Raw genomic sequence first — 13,185 nt, forward strand, 5'->3', positions numbered from 1 at the left:
CATTGCCCACAGCAGAATATTTTGATTCTTTCCTATAATCGCGCTTCTTTGGATCAAAGCTCACCCACTATTGAGCCTCCCTCTCTCCACAGCAAGTTCAATCACCAGAATATTGTGCGTTGTATCGGAGTGAGCTTGCAGGCGCTGCCCCGTTTCATCCTGTTAGAGCTCATGGCTGGAGGTGACCTGAAATCGTTCCTGAGGGAGACGCGGCCCAGACCGGTAAGGAAATAGAAAATGGAACTGTGTTTAGTAAGCTGCTGCCACAAGGCAAATGTGTAACCATAGAAGGGCTGATCCACACGGCTACCCATTCCCAGCGTTTTAGAGTCAGAGCTTTCCATTGCCAAAAAGCCGCTCTTGAGGCCAGGACATAAATGTATATGCAATGAATGCTGCTGGGGTTATGCAGGGGAGCATTATCACTGGACTTCGCTGTATAGGATTGCAGATCCTACCTAATGAAACAAAAACATGTTGAACAAGTAATGATAAAGCTGATGTTTAAGCTGTCAATCGAGTGCATTTCTGTGGATATCTGCTGAAATGTTTTGCATAGGCAAGTAGATTATCTGGCCCGGAGCCGTTGAATTAATAACTAGATCAAGTTTTAAAGATTTTTCCTGAAATCAGCATCAATGTGGAAAGAGAGACTGATAGAAATGCGTGAGAAATGTGTTATGACTTCTAGAGATGAATCAGTACTTCAGAAGAATAAAGTTTGCTCAGAGCGACTGGATTAGAAAGGCACCCAGTTGAAGTTTAGTGCCTGGGCCAAGCTTCATGCTTTGTCTCTACATTTACTTGACAGAGGGAAAAATGCCTGACTTTATCAGCACAAAAAGACATGTACTGGCTCTGACAGATTTAAGTAAGAGTCTTCCTCGACACATCTGGAAAGAGATGAATTTGATTTTTTCCTCGCAGTCTGGTTTTCAGGCATATAAAATAGGATCTGTTGCCCCAGACCACTGCGATCTTGGATAGGGTGCAGTACAGTGACTTCTGCCTGGGTAAAAAAAGGCTGAACACACAGAAATTCAAGGTGCTGGAAGTCTGAATCTGAGCAAGCAGTCTCTGTAAAGAGAGGCTGGATTTCTGTAGCACTTAGAGGTTCTCTTGTAAGCTCATGTAGATGGACTTGGTGGCTGCTGAATGGGGAAATTCATGTATTGCAATGTGGACTCTGCTTTCAGTGGGTGCAGATTAAATTGGCATGGGCCAAGGTGTGCTGCCTGGTAGGTGCATTTCTCAAAACTGCCAGGACAGAGTGTGCTGTGTGTATGAAGTAGCAAGTGAAACAGAGAGACGTGGGGCAAGGGCATCCATCACTTTGTAATGGAAGCCTCTTTTTGGCTCCTTAGAAGCCATTTTATTAATTATCAGGGTCTTGTGAGGAAGCACCAAGACCATTAGTCCTGAGCAGCAGGAATTTTGACCTACTTGCAGTAAAATGAAACTATAGGATCATTATAGGATGCAGTCATGGGAGCCTTTGCATCTGAGGGGTTTCTTTCTGTCCACATGTACTCCAGCCATGAGTTCCTCCTTGCCTGTCTGGGCTTTCACCGATAGTGGTAGCTCTGTGCTACACCTGTGAAAGCTAATGTCATAAGAGTGTATGTACTTGAAGCGTGACAGTACCCATGTACATACATCACATGTGTCGTGTTTGAGTGTAGCTCTGTACTGCTGATTGTATCTGTGCTCTGATCTGAATGAGCCCCGAGCTCCTTTCTTCTTCCTTTTGCTCATTCAGGACAGGCATAGAGTAGGCACAGGAAACTGGGGTTCTGGTTTTCTGAGAAAGGAGGAGGGAAGGGAGGGAAAGGGAGAACAGTGCAGTCAACAGGTTTCGATGAACTTTGCTTCCAACAGGAGTTAAGTGAACACACAAGACCCAGCTGACTGATTCAGTAGCAAAGATGCAGTGCTTACTGAGCTTTATCTTTGCATTACTCTTATCGTTTCCCCTTGCTTTAGTCAGTTTTGTATTTTCCAGCTGCTTTACTTTCTTTTACCTTTGCTTTTCGCGTGTGTTCTGCAGCCTGTTGCACAGGGCAGTGATTACACTGAACAATTCATTCCCCTTTAGCAAGATCCAGCCTCACCCAGGGAGGTGTCACATTAGTGCTTGTAGCATGTCTGCTGCTGTGAGCAGTGGTGCTTGGCAGCTGGCATTGTTCATTCATCCTGGGAGCAAAAGCTGTGAACAGCTGTGAAGTGAATTCTTTGGAGTCTCAAGGCTCCTTCTCTTGCAAAATGAATCCAAACCATCCATTTCTCAAACAAATCGCGTGGCTAAAGTGTCCTTGGCTGGGCAGTCACATCTGTTTTGGGACTGCATTTAGACAAATAAAAGGTGGAAGAAATTCATCCAAGGAGTGGGAGGGGAAAAAAAAAACAAAAAACCAAACCAAAACAAAACAAAAACGGGAGAGAAAAGCTACATTGTTCAATTTAGCTTCTTGTGGCTTCATTGTACTGACTTGCACTGTAGCTCAGGTCTGGAGTCAGTTGCACAGTAAAGAATGGGGCTTTTGACTCAGTTTTCACAAGTTTTTGAGCCTTGCTCAAAACTGATGAGAATGGGGAGGCTGCAGTCCATTCCCATTGATCGTGTCCTGAAATGTGGGGAAAAGGGGCAGCTGCATCCTGTTGCTGTGGCCATCTTGTTATCTTGTAGCTGGTGAGTCACTTTATCTTGGAGAAATGAAGATGAATCCCCCCTCCCCACAAATGTTGCTGGAGGCAGGAGGAAAAGTTTGAATGGTTTTAGGAAATGGTTACTCTGCAAAACAGAAGGTTCAGGGGGAGACTCAGTCCAGGCTTTTAAAAAAGGAATTAAATCCATAGGCAATGTAGTGAGTGAATAAAATACAGGCAGGTGAGAGGTAGTCAGAAATGGTTTTGTTTTATAACACCACAATGGAAAAAATAGGCTTTGTTCACACGGAGAGTACATTTCCATCATTGCATTAGTCAATGATGGAGGCTTTCCTAGCATCTTAAGAAGACATGAGGACTTGTTTAGGCTTAGACAATGTCCAGTATTTAACCACTAGCTGCAAAGCATAGACTTATTTTCAGTCCCACTCAGTGGTGCTTTAGAGCCAGTGATCAGGCCAACATAGCATCACATCAGTCTAAGCAGTGTTTCATTACAACAGACAGGTTGGCACAGGCAGCAGTTCCCATCACTAGAGACTGTGCTAGTTGGTGTGCCATGGGAGAAAAACCCACACACAGGTGTGGTTTTTGGGCACTGGGCAGGTGGGGAGGTGTCAGCAGGGAGAACTGGAGAGTGGGATAGGGTTGCTTAGTCAAATAGCTAAGGCCACAGATAAACACTAAACCAGCAAACGGCTGCTGTGGAATAAGCAGTCAGTGCCACCTAGTTGTTTGTCATCAGCCCTGTCATCAGCAGGAGTAATTTCCTCCTCCCCTGCAGGACTAGTGCGGGGTCACTAATTCACACCTCAGTGCAGAAGCTGATGGTCTGGTTTCAGAGGCCCACAAGCTGTTGCTCAGCTTGCCCTTTCCACAAAGGCATCTGGCTTCTGCTGGCTAAGGCTGTAGACTTCATCAGAGGGGCTGAAGAAAGGAGTTGGCAGCTCTCATCTTCTGTAGCCACTGGCTAAGCAAACCTGTGTCAGGGCTCTGAGGGGCAAAATAAAACCTACACAGATGTGGAGGAGGAAAAGGGCAAATGTGACTCATGCCATTACACAAAATGTCATTCTCATTGTTCAAGGTGACTGCAGAGAAGGGCAAGAAATATTATAAAGAAATTGATGGTGGATCAGGTCAGGCTACATATCTCCTTCAATAAAAATATGCTAAAAATTCAGAAACGAGAACTGGGGGAAATCCATTTCTGTCATGCAAAACAGAAGGAGATTCTTACAGGGGAGGAGCTGGAAAGTCAGATCCAGCAGTTCTGACTCTGTCTCTAGGATTGGTACGACATCCTCCCTGCACAAGCTTTCCATAGTTCATGGATATGAACTCTCTCTTGTGTGATTATTGTTTATTTTTACCCTTTTGAATACTAACATGTGAGCTACATCACTTGATGGATAGTTTTCAGTGTTCTATCAGTCATGAATCATGCCGTGTTCTTGCTTTTAACCCACGTTCTCCTTTTGTCTTGTGGTAGAATCAGCTTTCCTCTCTCTCCATGCTGGACTTGCTCCATGTGGCTCATGACATTGCTTGTGGCTGTCAGTACCTGGAGGAGAACCACTTCATTCACAGGTAGGTGAATGCATCTGTGTCAGGATGGGCATGACTTGCAACACAGGCCAGAACGACTCATAATGCCCTGATTGATATGTTTATGTCCTGCTGCACTCTAGTGGCTGGAAAGCTTTAAACAAGGTAGATAAAACCAGAGTAACAGAGGCAACTGACAGAAATGCTGCTGTTGATCAAGTTGCAGAGGTCTGTAGATTTATCAGAGGTCCTCAGCTCTTTTTTCAGTGCTTGTGCAGCCAGTTTGTGTTTCCCTTTGCTGTGTAACCAGTTGTGTGACAGACATCTTCAACACTCCTTCCCATTGAGAATTGTGCTTAGTGTCTCCCTGCTCATTCTGGAACTCTTCTCCCTCCTCGGCTGTTGTTCATGATGAATGTGTACAGCCACTCTGCCTACATCAGAAGAGCCCAGTGCTATCACATGGCTTTGTCAGGAGCTGTGAAGCTGCTGTAGCCAGATTGCAGCTCACTTTTCTGAGTTGCTCATGAGGGGTGCAAATTATTCGGATCTCAGTGTTTATTTCAGCTCAGTAGAGGTAGAGCTTTACCTGCATCCACAGATTCAGGTTCTTCTGCATGTTGTTATTCTTCTTGTCTCAGATAGTTTAATATCTGTTGGACACTATTTGAACAAGCATGCTAGAAACAAATCGATGGGTCATTCCCTAGGCAGCTTGATGCTACCACTGATGTACTGCTGAAATCAGCCCCACTGCTTGTTACTCCCTAGAAAAATTAATAGCTCCTGGGCAACAAGAGGCTTGTAGGAGGCCAGCCTGTCTAAGAGATGTTAAATGAAGTTTCAGGAGGAAGTTTTTTAAGAGAAGAATGTTTTCTGCTATTGGAGTAGATTGGAATGTGGGCCATCACTAGTAACCTGTGAACACTGGCTTTCTGGGTGGTGGGAGTTCTCTGCGCTTCAGGGAAATAGATTCTATTGTTTTCTTTTTGCTTTGAAGAGTTGTGGAATTATTAAGTGATTCTTCTCTCTCTTTTGCTTTTCTTGCCTTTCCTTGCAGGGATATTGCTGCTAGGAACTGCCTCCTTACCTGTCGAGGGCCTGGAAGAGTGGCTAAAATTGGAGACTTCGGCATGGCCCGGGATATATACAGGTAGCAGATCTAAAGCCGGGTTATCCATAAGTGGAAACTCGCTAAATTGAGAAAGAAGTGTCTCTGTAGAACAGCAAGCTCATGTGTTGCTCTGTGTAACTCTAGCAAGGCAAAAGTGGAGACATCCAACCCCAATGAAAGGTGTTTTTGTTGGTTTTTGCCTTCCCTTATGCTTCAGGTGTGCTTTGGAGACTTTTCTCACTCCTGATAGCCTATTTCTGAGTAATGAATTCTGATGGCAATGGAAGGGTTTTTTTCCCTCTTGTACTCTATCCACAAATTCTTGCCTTTCTGCTGTCTGCACTGATGTGCCCTTCTTTTTTGTGGTCCCCAGCGTTTCTGAGTTTAATCTTTCTGCCTGATACTACCTGTGCCCCTTTGGCTTGGTGTCATCCTCAATTTACTGCAGGTAATGGAGGGGGGCGCAGATGACAGTTAGGAAAATGCAATCACCAAAACTGGAATTCAGTCAGGACGCAGAGTTAACTATTCTGCTCTTGCAAGAAGTGTCAGGACGTCTTTAATGACCACAAGCAGTCAGGGCAGCACTCTGAGATCTCATCTTCTGAACAGCACCCCTAGAAGCACATCACCACATCCTGCTGTGCTGAGGAATTGATTTGCCTCTGACTTGGAGGAAGGAAAGCCTTATAGTCAGTCGTCTGCACTGATTATTCCAGAGCCTCAGCTTCTTTTTTTTTTTTCCTGGTTGGGGATTCTCCTGTGCAATTACTAAGCCAGCCTGGCTCTGCTTAACTTGAGGCCTGACACTATCACAGCCTGAGGTGATGTGAACAGTGTTACTTTCAAAAACAAAACCACCACAACTGTATCAGAAATGCTTTTTTTCTTCTCCCCCTCTCCCCTTATCTCCCTTTTCACAAAGAGCTCCTGCTCAGCCCCACTGTCAGATGGGACTCTGGGGCAAAGTAATATCTGTCACACTCACACCATCAGTTGAACCAACTGCCAAGATGAATGCTTTGGTACTGAGTTTTCAGAGCTGCCTTTGAAGTTTGCCTGTGTTTTAGTGTCTAGGAGTATCCTTTGGGTGCTCAGGCTGTTTAGTTATGAATATTAATACTGGCAGGCAGGAGAAACATACTGTAGCTGCCAGCACAGGATTTGGGGATTCTGGGTTTTATTTTAAACAAAAACAACATAAAGACTGTCATACTTCCTGTCATGGGAGCATGGGAAGCCATTTTCTATCTGCTGCCCCAGCTATACCGGCTAACCATCCTTGCTGCACCTAGGTCCTACTAAGGGTTTTGGATTCCTCTTGCAGTGCTTTAGACTGGCTACATTTGGGACAGGTTTTATGGTAGCTGGGGATGCTTGAGGCCATCACCTGTGAGATGCTGTGGAAGTCTTGCTGGGGCTGAAGGGAAGGATACTCAAGTCACTCAAGTATACGCACGGTTAAGAATAACTCAGGTTAACTGGATTGGGCCTAAAGTGAGGGAGATTGCAGAGCAGTCCTTATGTGGCCCATTGACACCATTTTTGTGAGAAGGAACAGATCTCTTCAGCATTTTCTCTACCGTGCTCTTTGCCTGGAATTAATCCTGCCTTCAGATGATAATTTTAATATTCCTCATTATAAAAATTCAGAGTTGAGGACATCTTGAATCCCTGGCTGACTGTTTTGCTTGTTCTCTGCAGAGCCAGCTACTATCGAAAGGGAGGGTGTGCAATGCTGCCTGTCAAATGGATGCCTCCCGAGGCTTTCATGGAAGGGATATTTACATCAAAAACAGACACATGGTGAGCTTCCTTTACTGCTCCATCTGTGTGTATGTGCGTGTGTCTGTCTGGTGCAATCCGGTGGGTAAAGTGTGAATGTTTTTGTTCATTTCCCCCTTAGAGGTAAGACAAGCAAAGTCCTTCAGAGCCAGTAATCCTGTAGGACATGAGGGAACAGGCAGGCAGTAAAGGCAGGTGCTGCTGGGGCAGCAAGCAGGCAGGGAAGGGAGATTGAGGCAGATGGAAGTGCTGCTTTTTTGCTGCACGGTGGTATGCATTAGCTCCAAACTATTGACAGCAGTACACATGTAATAGGAGACTGCAGGCAGGATCCATCCTCCCTGTTAGGGAGAAGGGTGTAACATTCAGCAGCTTTCACGTTTCTCCTGTCCCAGAGCAGTACTGTGAGCTCTTGAATTTCCAGCAGCTGGAGGAGGAGGAGAGAAATTGATTTCACTTCTGAAGTGAAAGCAGAGGGCTTGTCCAGAAGAATCAAGTCCCTGGTGCAGTTACTTCTGCTGCTTATAATGCATCTTGGCCTCACCTTACCTGCTGTAGTGCTGAAATGAAGCCAGGGGTGAAAGGGGAAGGTTGCTGGGGAGGATGTGGGGGGGATCCCAGGCTGTGCCTGGAGGGAAAGGGGCTGCTGGTCAGCGTGCAGCTCCTCAGCAAGCCCACGAAGAGGAGAGGATGGAGGCACCCTCTCTGACAGCTGAGCTGCTGCCTGAGTTACTGCTTATTGCTCTTGAGCAGTTTCACTTAAGATGGTGTTTCCAAGCAGCCAGACAGATGAATGCTCTAGAGGGGGGTTGTGTTGCAGATGATGGTGGTCATTCCTGTATCCTTCACTTTCATCTCTTCTCTATTCAGGTCCTTTGGTGTGTTGCTGTGGGAGATATTCTCATTGGGATACATGCCTTACCCTAGCAAAAGTAACCAGGAGGTTCTGGAGTTCGTAACCAATGGAGGAAGGATGGATCCACCTAAAAACTGCCCTGGCCCTGTGTATGAGATTCTAACTTTGATGTATTCATGCAAATAGGTTTCTGTTTTGAATACTGTTCTCTGTTCAAAAGCTAATGACTTTTTAGATCATTTGTGGTTGATCTGCCTCACTGAACTTGAGTGCCAGTGCCACAGAGTGGCAATGTGTATTTATGGTTTCTAGGTCACAGTGGCCAGCTGTTACACACCAACAGAATCTACCATTTAAGAGATCTCTTGTTCTGCTCTTTCAGGTACCGCATTATGACCCAGTGCTGGCAGCACCAGCCGGAAGACAGGCCAAACTTTGCCATAATCCTGGAGAGGATCGAGTACTGCACTCAGGTATCAGTGTTCATTCATCTCCTGTGAGGCGGGCGAGGATGTTTCTAGTTTTGCAAGCCAGAGTATAAGATGAGGAGGTGGCACTGCATTTCTGCAGTCAGCAGTCCAGAGAGACTGATGCCATAGGCTTACACAGCTCTAGAAATAGCAGACCAAATAGCACTGCTTACACTTATGAAGGCACAGATGACTAACAAACAAAAGAGAAGACAAGCCAGCACCTGCACATACTTTACATGCTTCATGTCAGCTGCTTCATCCTAATATTTACCTTTAAGACATGGTCAATGCTGAGCAGAAATGGTCCTGGCTCTGAGCACCTTTTCCAAGTGGGCATCTGTGGGCAATTTTTTCACTCTTACTGCACTAGAGAAGACAGATGGGGACAGCCATGATGAGTTGGGGTTCCATGGCTGGGCAACAGGGAAAGGGTATGTCTGGTTTTCCATCCTGAAATCTGAGCTTTCCCAATTTTTAACCACCATTTTTAGTTCACAAGGAGTGGAGTAGTTTGGAAAATGTTTTGCTGCCTGCCTCGGTGTATGCAGTTATTTGCTTCAGACAGCTTTCTTTCCCTCAATATCTAGGAGCCTTGATCAGTTTTTCATGCGAGTCTGGATCCTGGCATTGGAAGGCATTGTTTTCTGCTATATGTAGATTGCCTTGGTGTCCAGCAGTAGTTATGAGTTGCCCAGATCACCACGTTTCTCTCCGTTTAATTTTCAAAATTGCTTAAATAGTTCAAAACGTCTCTCTCTATGGATTTGGGCTTCAAGGAGTCTGCCAGTATTGCCTTCTATACGCCTTCCCACTCCTCCCCTGTTAAGTGCAGGCAATACTTCCATGACTGAAACTTTCTCAGTATTGTCTGAGAACGTTAAGAACTTGGAGATGATACAGATTGCAAAATAACATTCCCACAGGAAATTTGGCTGGACATAAAAAAAATGTTTTTTCATTGTTTTTGTGCCCTCTGCTCTTCTGTGTGAGGTTTTAGGGTTGCTTTTTATTTTTTTTTTTCTGAGAGTTCAATCTTATAGGTATCTCATTGCCTCTCATGGCTAACTGTATTTTGTCAGCATCCTTTACATGCAGGTTATGGACCTTAGCTGATGGGAAAGATGCTTTCTGATCACAGCATGGCAATGGTCAGCTATCTCTGTTTTTTAGTTGAATATAAGTGTGTGCATCATGGCAGCAGACTTGGAGACATTCTCATTCTTCTCTCCTGCAGGACCCAGACGTCATCAACACTGCTTTGCCAGTAGAATATGGCCCATCGGTTGAAGAGGAAGAGAAGGTAGCAGTACGCCCAGAAGATGCAGAAGGAATTCCTCCTCTCTTGGTTTCCTCACACCAAGACAGAAAGGATGACAAGCAAACCCTGCCATCTCCACCACCCCTACCATCAGCCATCACTGCAGGAAAAGCTCTGGGGAAAGCGGGATCCTTGGAGCCATCAGTCCCTGGGAAGGTGCAGGCAGCCTCAGGTGGGGGACATATCAACATGGCCTACACCCAGTCCAACCCCCCTTCTGAGCTGCACAAAGGCCGGGGCTCTAGAAATAAGCCTACCAACCTCTGGAATCCAACCTATGGTTCCTGGTTTGCCGAGAAGCAGGCCAGCAAAAACAAACCTCTGCTGGAGAAAGAGATGCCTGAGAGGGAGAACCTGGGACACGAAGTAAACTGTACTGTGGGGCCCAACATAGTGACTGGCAGGCTACCAGGCTCTTCCCTGCTATTAGAGCCATCTTCCCTAACAGCAAGCGTTAAAGAAGTGCCTCTCTTTAGGCTCCGCCACTTCCCCTGTGGGAATGTCAACTATGGATACCAACAGCAGGGCTTACCTTTGGAAGCCTCCACGCCACCTTGTGCTAGCGGTTACGAGGACCCCACCCTTAGAAACAAGAGCCACATATCCCAGCAGGGGCCCTGAGAGCCCTCTACACTCTTGACTTTCCCCCCTGTAGTCCCAAGCCTTGAAGAAATATCTGTTACCCAGTACACCACGAGCAAGTGATGTGATGGCATTACCTTCTATTTGTGCCAACTTGCTCTAGAAGTGCCACCTTCAAAGCTGTAACTTCAAGTAACCCAAGAGGCTTCAAACCACCAGAGCCCCAGTACAGTACAATAAACAAGGGGGAGGGAGGGAGGGTACAGGAAACAAATGTTAACTGCAAGGCCCGGCTTCCTGTTGCATTAACTCATCTGCATGGTTGTTGTCATGCCCTTCCTGTGAGCTTTTCTCAGTTCTGCGTTCTCTGCTTAAGCGTCAAGCCACGGCTCACTGCCTTGAGTGTTTCACGCCTGGGATTTTCCATACCAAACGTGTGGTTGCTGAAGGACACTTGGAGAGCACCTGCAACTGGCAGAGGCCGGAGTGGGTTTGCGGAGAGGGTCCTTTGTCCAAACTGAAAAAGGAGATGACAACTTTGAATGGTGACACAATGGTACGTTCCCAAGCTGTGTTCCAGCTACAGTCTTGTCTTTGAAATTCCTTGAATGCACAGTGGTTATGGTGTCACTGGCAGGGCAATAGGAAGACTGGTCAGATTACATCACTTGCAAGAGACAGCAGGAAGCACAGGGGATGAGTATGGATTCTGTGAGGCATTCTGGCTTGGTGCAGGGGTGTTGTTTTTCTCTGTGTTTTTTGTTGTTGTTTGTTTTTCTCTTGTACTTAAATACTAAAATGGAGTAAAACCCATAAAATTCCTTCTGTTCTACAAATGAATGTCCTTCATCACAAACTTGTGCGTGTCAAGTGCAACCAAAGTGAAGCTTTAAAGGACCGTGGATGTGAGAGAAACTTTAACTGTGCCCTGAAGATGGACAGCCACCTGCATAGCTCAGAGGTTTAAAGTAGCCTTCAGTATACCCTGTACAAGCAAGAACAAGATAAAGGCAGAAGATGACATCATGCCACAATCTAGATACCAGATACTGTCTGTAATTGAAGGGCCGAGAGCCCTTGTTTCTTTAACGAAATATGTGTATGATAGTGGTTTAAAAACAAGCACTGCATTGACTCATTTTGTACACCTTGTGCATGACAAATATTCCAGTGTGTACTGTCAAACCATAGATGTAGGCAATTATTCATCTGTAAAGATATGCATTAGTAACTTCAACTTACAGCTGTAAGGAGCTGTTTTTAGCATCAATGCTGTCTGAAAAGGGGGTGCCTATCTCCATAGAAACGAGTCTCCTGAAGCATCAGCAAAGGACTACGGAGGTGTTCTTCAGTCCAAGAAATTTCATTTCAGTAAAGTGATTCTTAATCTGGCCCTGGTTCCAAACACCGAGGTAAGACACTTCCCATCTACTTAAGGAAATGCTATTTTTTCACATGTAAGAGCAGTCTTCATTTAAATGTCCAAGGAGTGAGCCTGCCCTGTGTGCTGATGAGCATTATTAAAGAGCTGAGTAATTACTTGTTAGTGATGAGTTGATGTCTTAAATTTTGTACAGGGTCTTCAATAGCATTTACTTTAGCATTTCTGACAGCAGTAGTCATTGTTCGTGTCAGTGTTCCAGTTTCTACCAGTTTCATCCCAGCAAATTTCTTTTACATGGACACCATGAGCAGAAACATTTTGTCCAGTTAGGAACTGTGAATTTTTAATGTCTGGAAAGATGCACCTGTCCAGACCTGAAGCCCCAGAAGTGGCTTAAGCCACTGTGAGCTTACCTGACCAAAGAGAACTCAGCGCATGTGAATCCCAAATTCCTTATTAGGCCCCTCCACACAAGGCTTAGAGCTGAAATTGATCTCTTGCAAGTTATTGTCTAACACTCACTTTTTCCTCTTTTTTCCCTTTCTTCAAATGTTGGTATAATTTTTTTTGACGTAGATAACACAGATTTTTAAAGTGTGGTACAGGTTGCTTTCAGACTGTTTCTCCTCTTCACTGGCAATATCTATATTCCTGTTTTATGTGTTTTTCCTACTCTGCAGTGGAAAAGCAGGAAGCAGCATGATCTCCAGGACGTACAGCATGAACGGGAAAACCCTGTGCCACCACTCTCAGGCTCTGCAAAGTACTTATTTCCCTGTGGATGTTATCAGTGTCCTATAGGCAGTAGGTAGGCTTTCTGATCCTGTACTGATATGTAAACTGCTGAAGGTCAAGTAGGTTTGGGCTGCCTGTTTATCTGCCTTTCACGTTGTACTTCCATCTTTTTGCTACTGACCTTTGTTTCTTCATCGTGCCTGGAAACAAAGCAATGCATTGGGGTGGTTCTGCTTCCAGAGGGGTGGAGGATGGAATGGTGGTGGGAGAGGGTACACAGAGGTGTCTTAGGGCCTCCCCTCCAGGCGTGAGGTCTGTGCTAGGACATGAAAGATTGAACTGTGCTTGTTTGCTCCTCGTACTGAGCATGTCTGCTTGGTGACAAGAACCTTGATGTAGGTATTGCATAGAACTGCCTCTCACAGCTGCAAAGACATCACAAAGTGTCCGTCCCAGAGTTAAAACTGTCATGAGAAAATGTCTGAATTGTCTGCATCTGGCTTCTTTTAGTAACAGAGCTTCATTAGAGGAATGTCTGTCTCACATACAGCAGCTTATGCAATTTATAAAGGAAGGGCCTGTGCACTTCAGGGATACTATGAAGAAAAAATATTAATATATGGTCATTGAGTATTTTGTATTGAATAGTGTCTTTGTATTGTAAACAAGTGTAGTGAACCAAAAGGCATGAAGACCAATAAAATGGCTGTAACTGGCTCCCTG

At 45.2% G+C, this 13,185-nt stretch overlaps 1 protein-coding gene across 4 annotated transcripts in view; it reads left to right on the forward strand.

The window, feature by feature from the left end:
• The window catches only part of ALK (ALK receptor tyrosine kinase), a 258,012-nt gene extending 244,833 nt beyond the window's left edge, over positions 1-13,179 (forward strand). For 3 of the 4 annotated variants that reach the window (XM_015856918.2, XM_015856920.2, XM_015856921.2), the window contains exons 23-30: positions 93-222; positions 4,160-4,257; positions 5,276-5,368; positions 7,034-7,135; positions 7,985-8,119; positions 8,353-8,443; positions 9,678-11,755; positions 12,408-13,179. In XM_015856918.2, coding sequence (XP_015712404.1) covers positions 93-222; positions 4,160-4,257; positions 5,276-5,368; positions 7,034-7,135; positions 7,985-8,119; positions 8,353-8,443; positions 9,678-10,382 — 1,354 coding nt within the window. In that variant the 3' untranslated portion in view covers positions 10,383-11,755; positions 12,408-13,179. The remainder of the gene's footprint in view (positions 1-92; positions 223-4,159; positions 4,258-5,275; positions 5,369-7,033; positions 7,136-7,984; positions 8,120-8,352; positions 8,444-9,677; positions 11,756-12,407) is intronic. The other variant, XM_015856919.2, reaches the window with a different exon arrangement.
• The last annotated feature ends 6 nt before the right edge of the window (positions 13,180-13,185 follow it).

The sequence above is a fragment of the Coturnix japonica genome, chromosome 3 (assembly GCF_001577835.2).
Source record: "Coturnix japonica isolate 7356 chromosome 3, Coturnix japonica 2.1, whole genome shotgun sequence".
Taxonomy (NCBI): domain Eukaryota; kingdom Metazoa; phylum Chordata; class Aves; order Galliformes; family Phasianidae; genus Coturnix; species Coturnix japonica.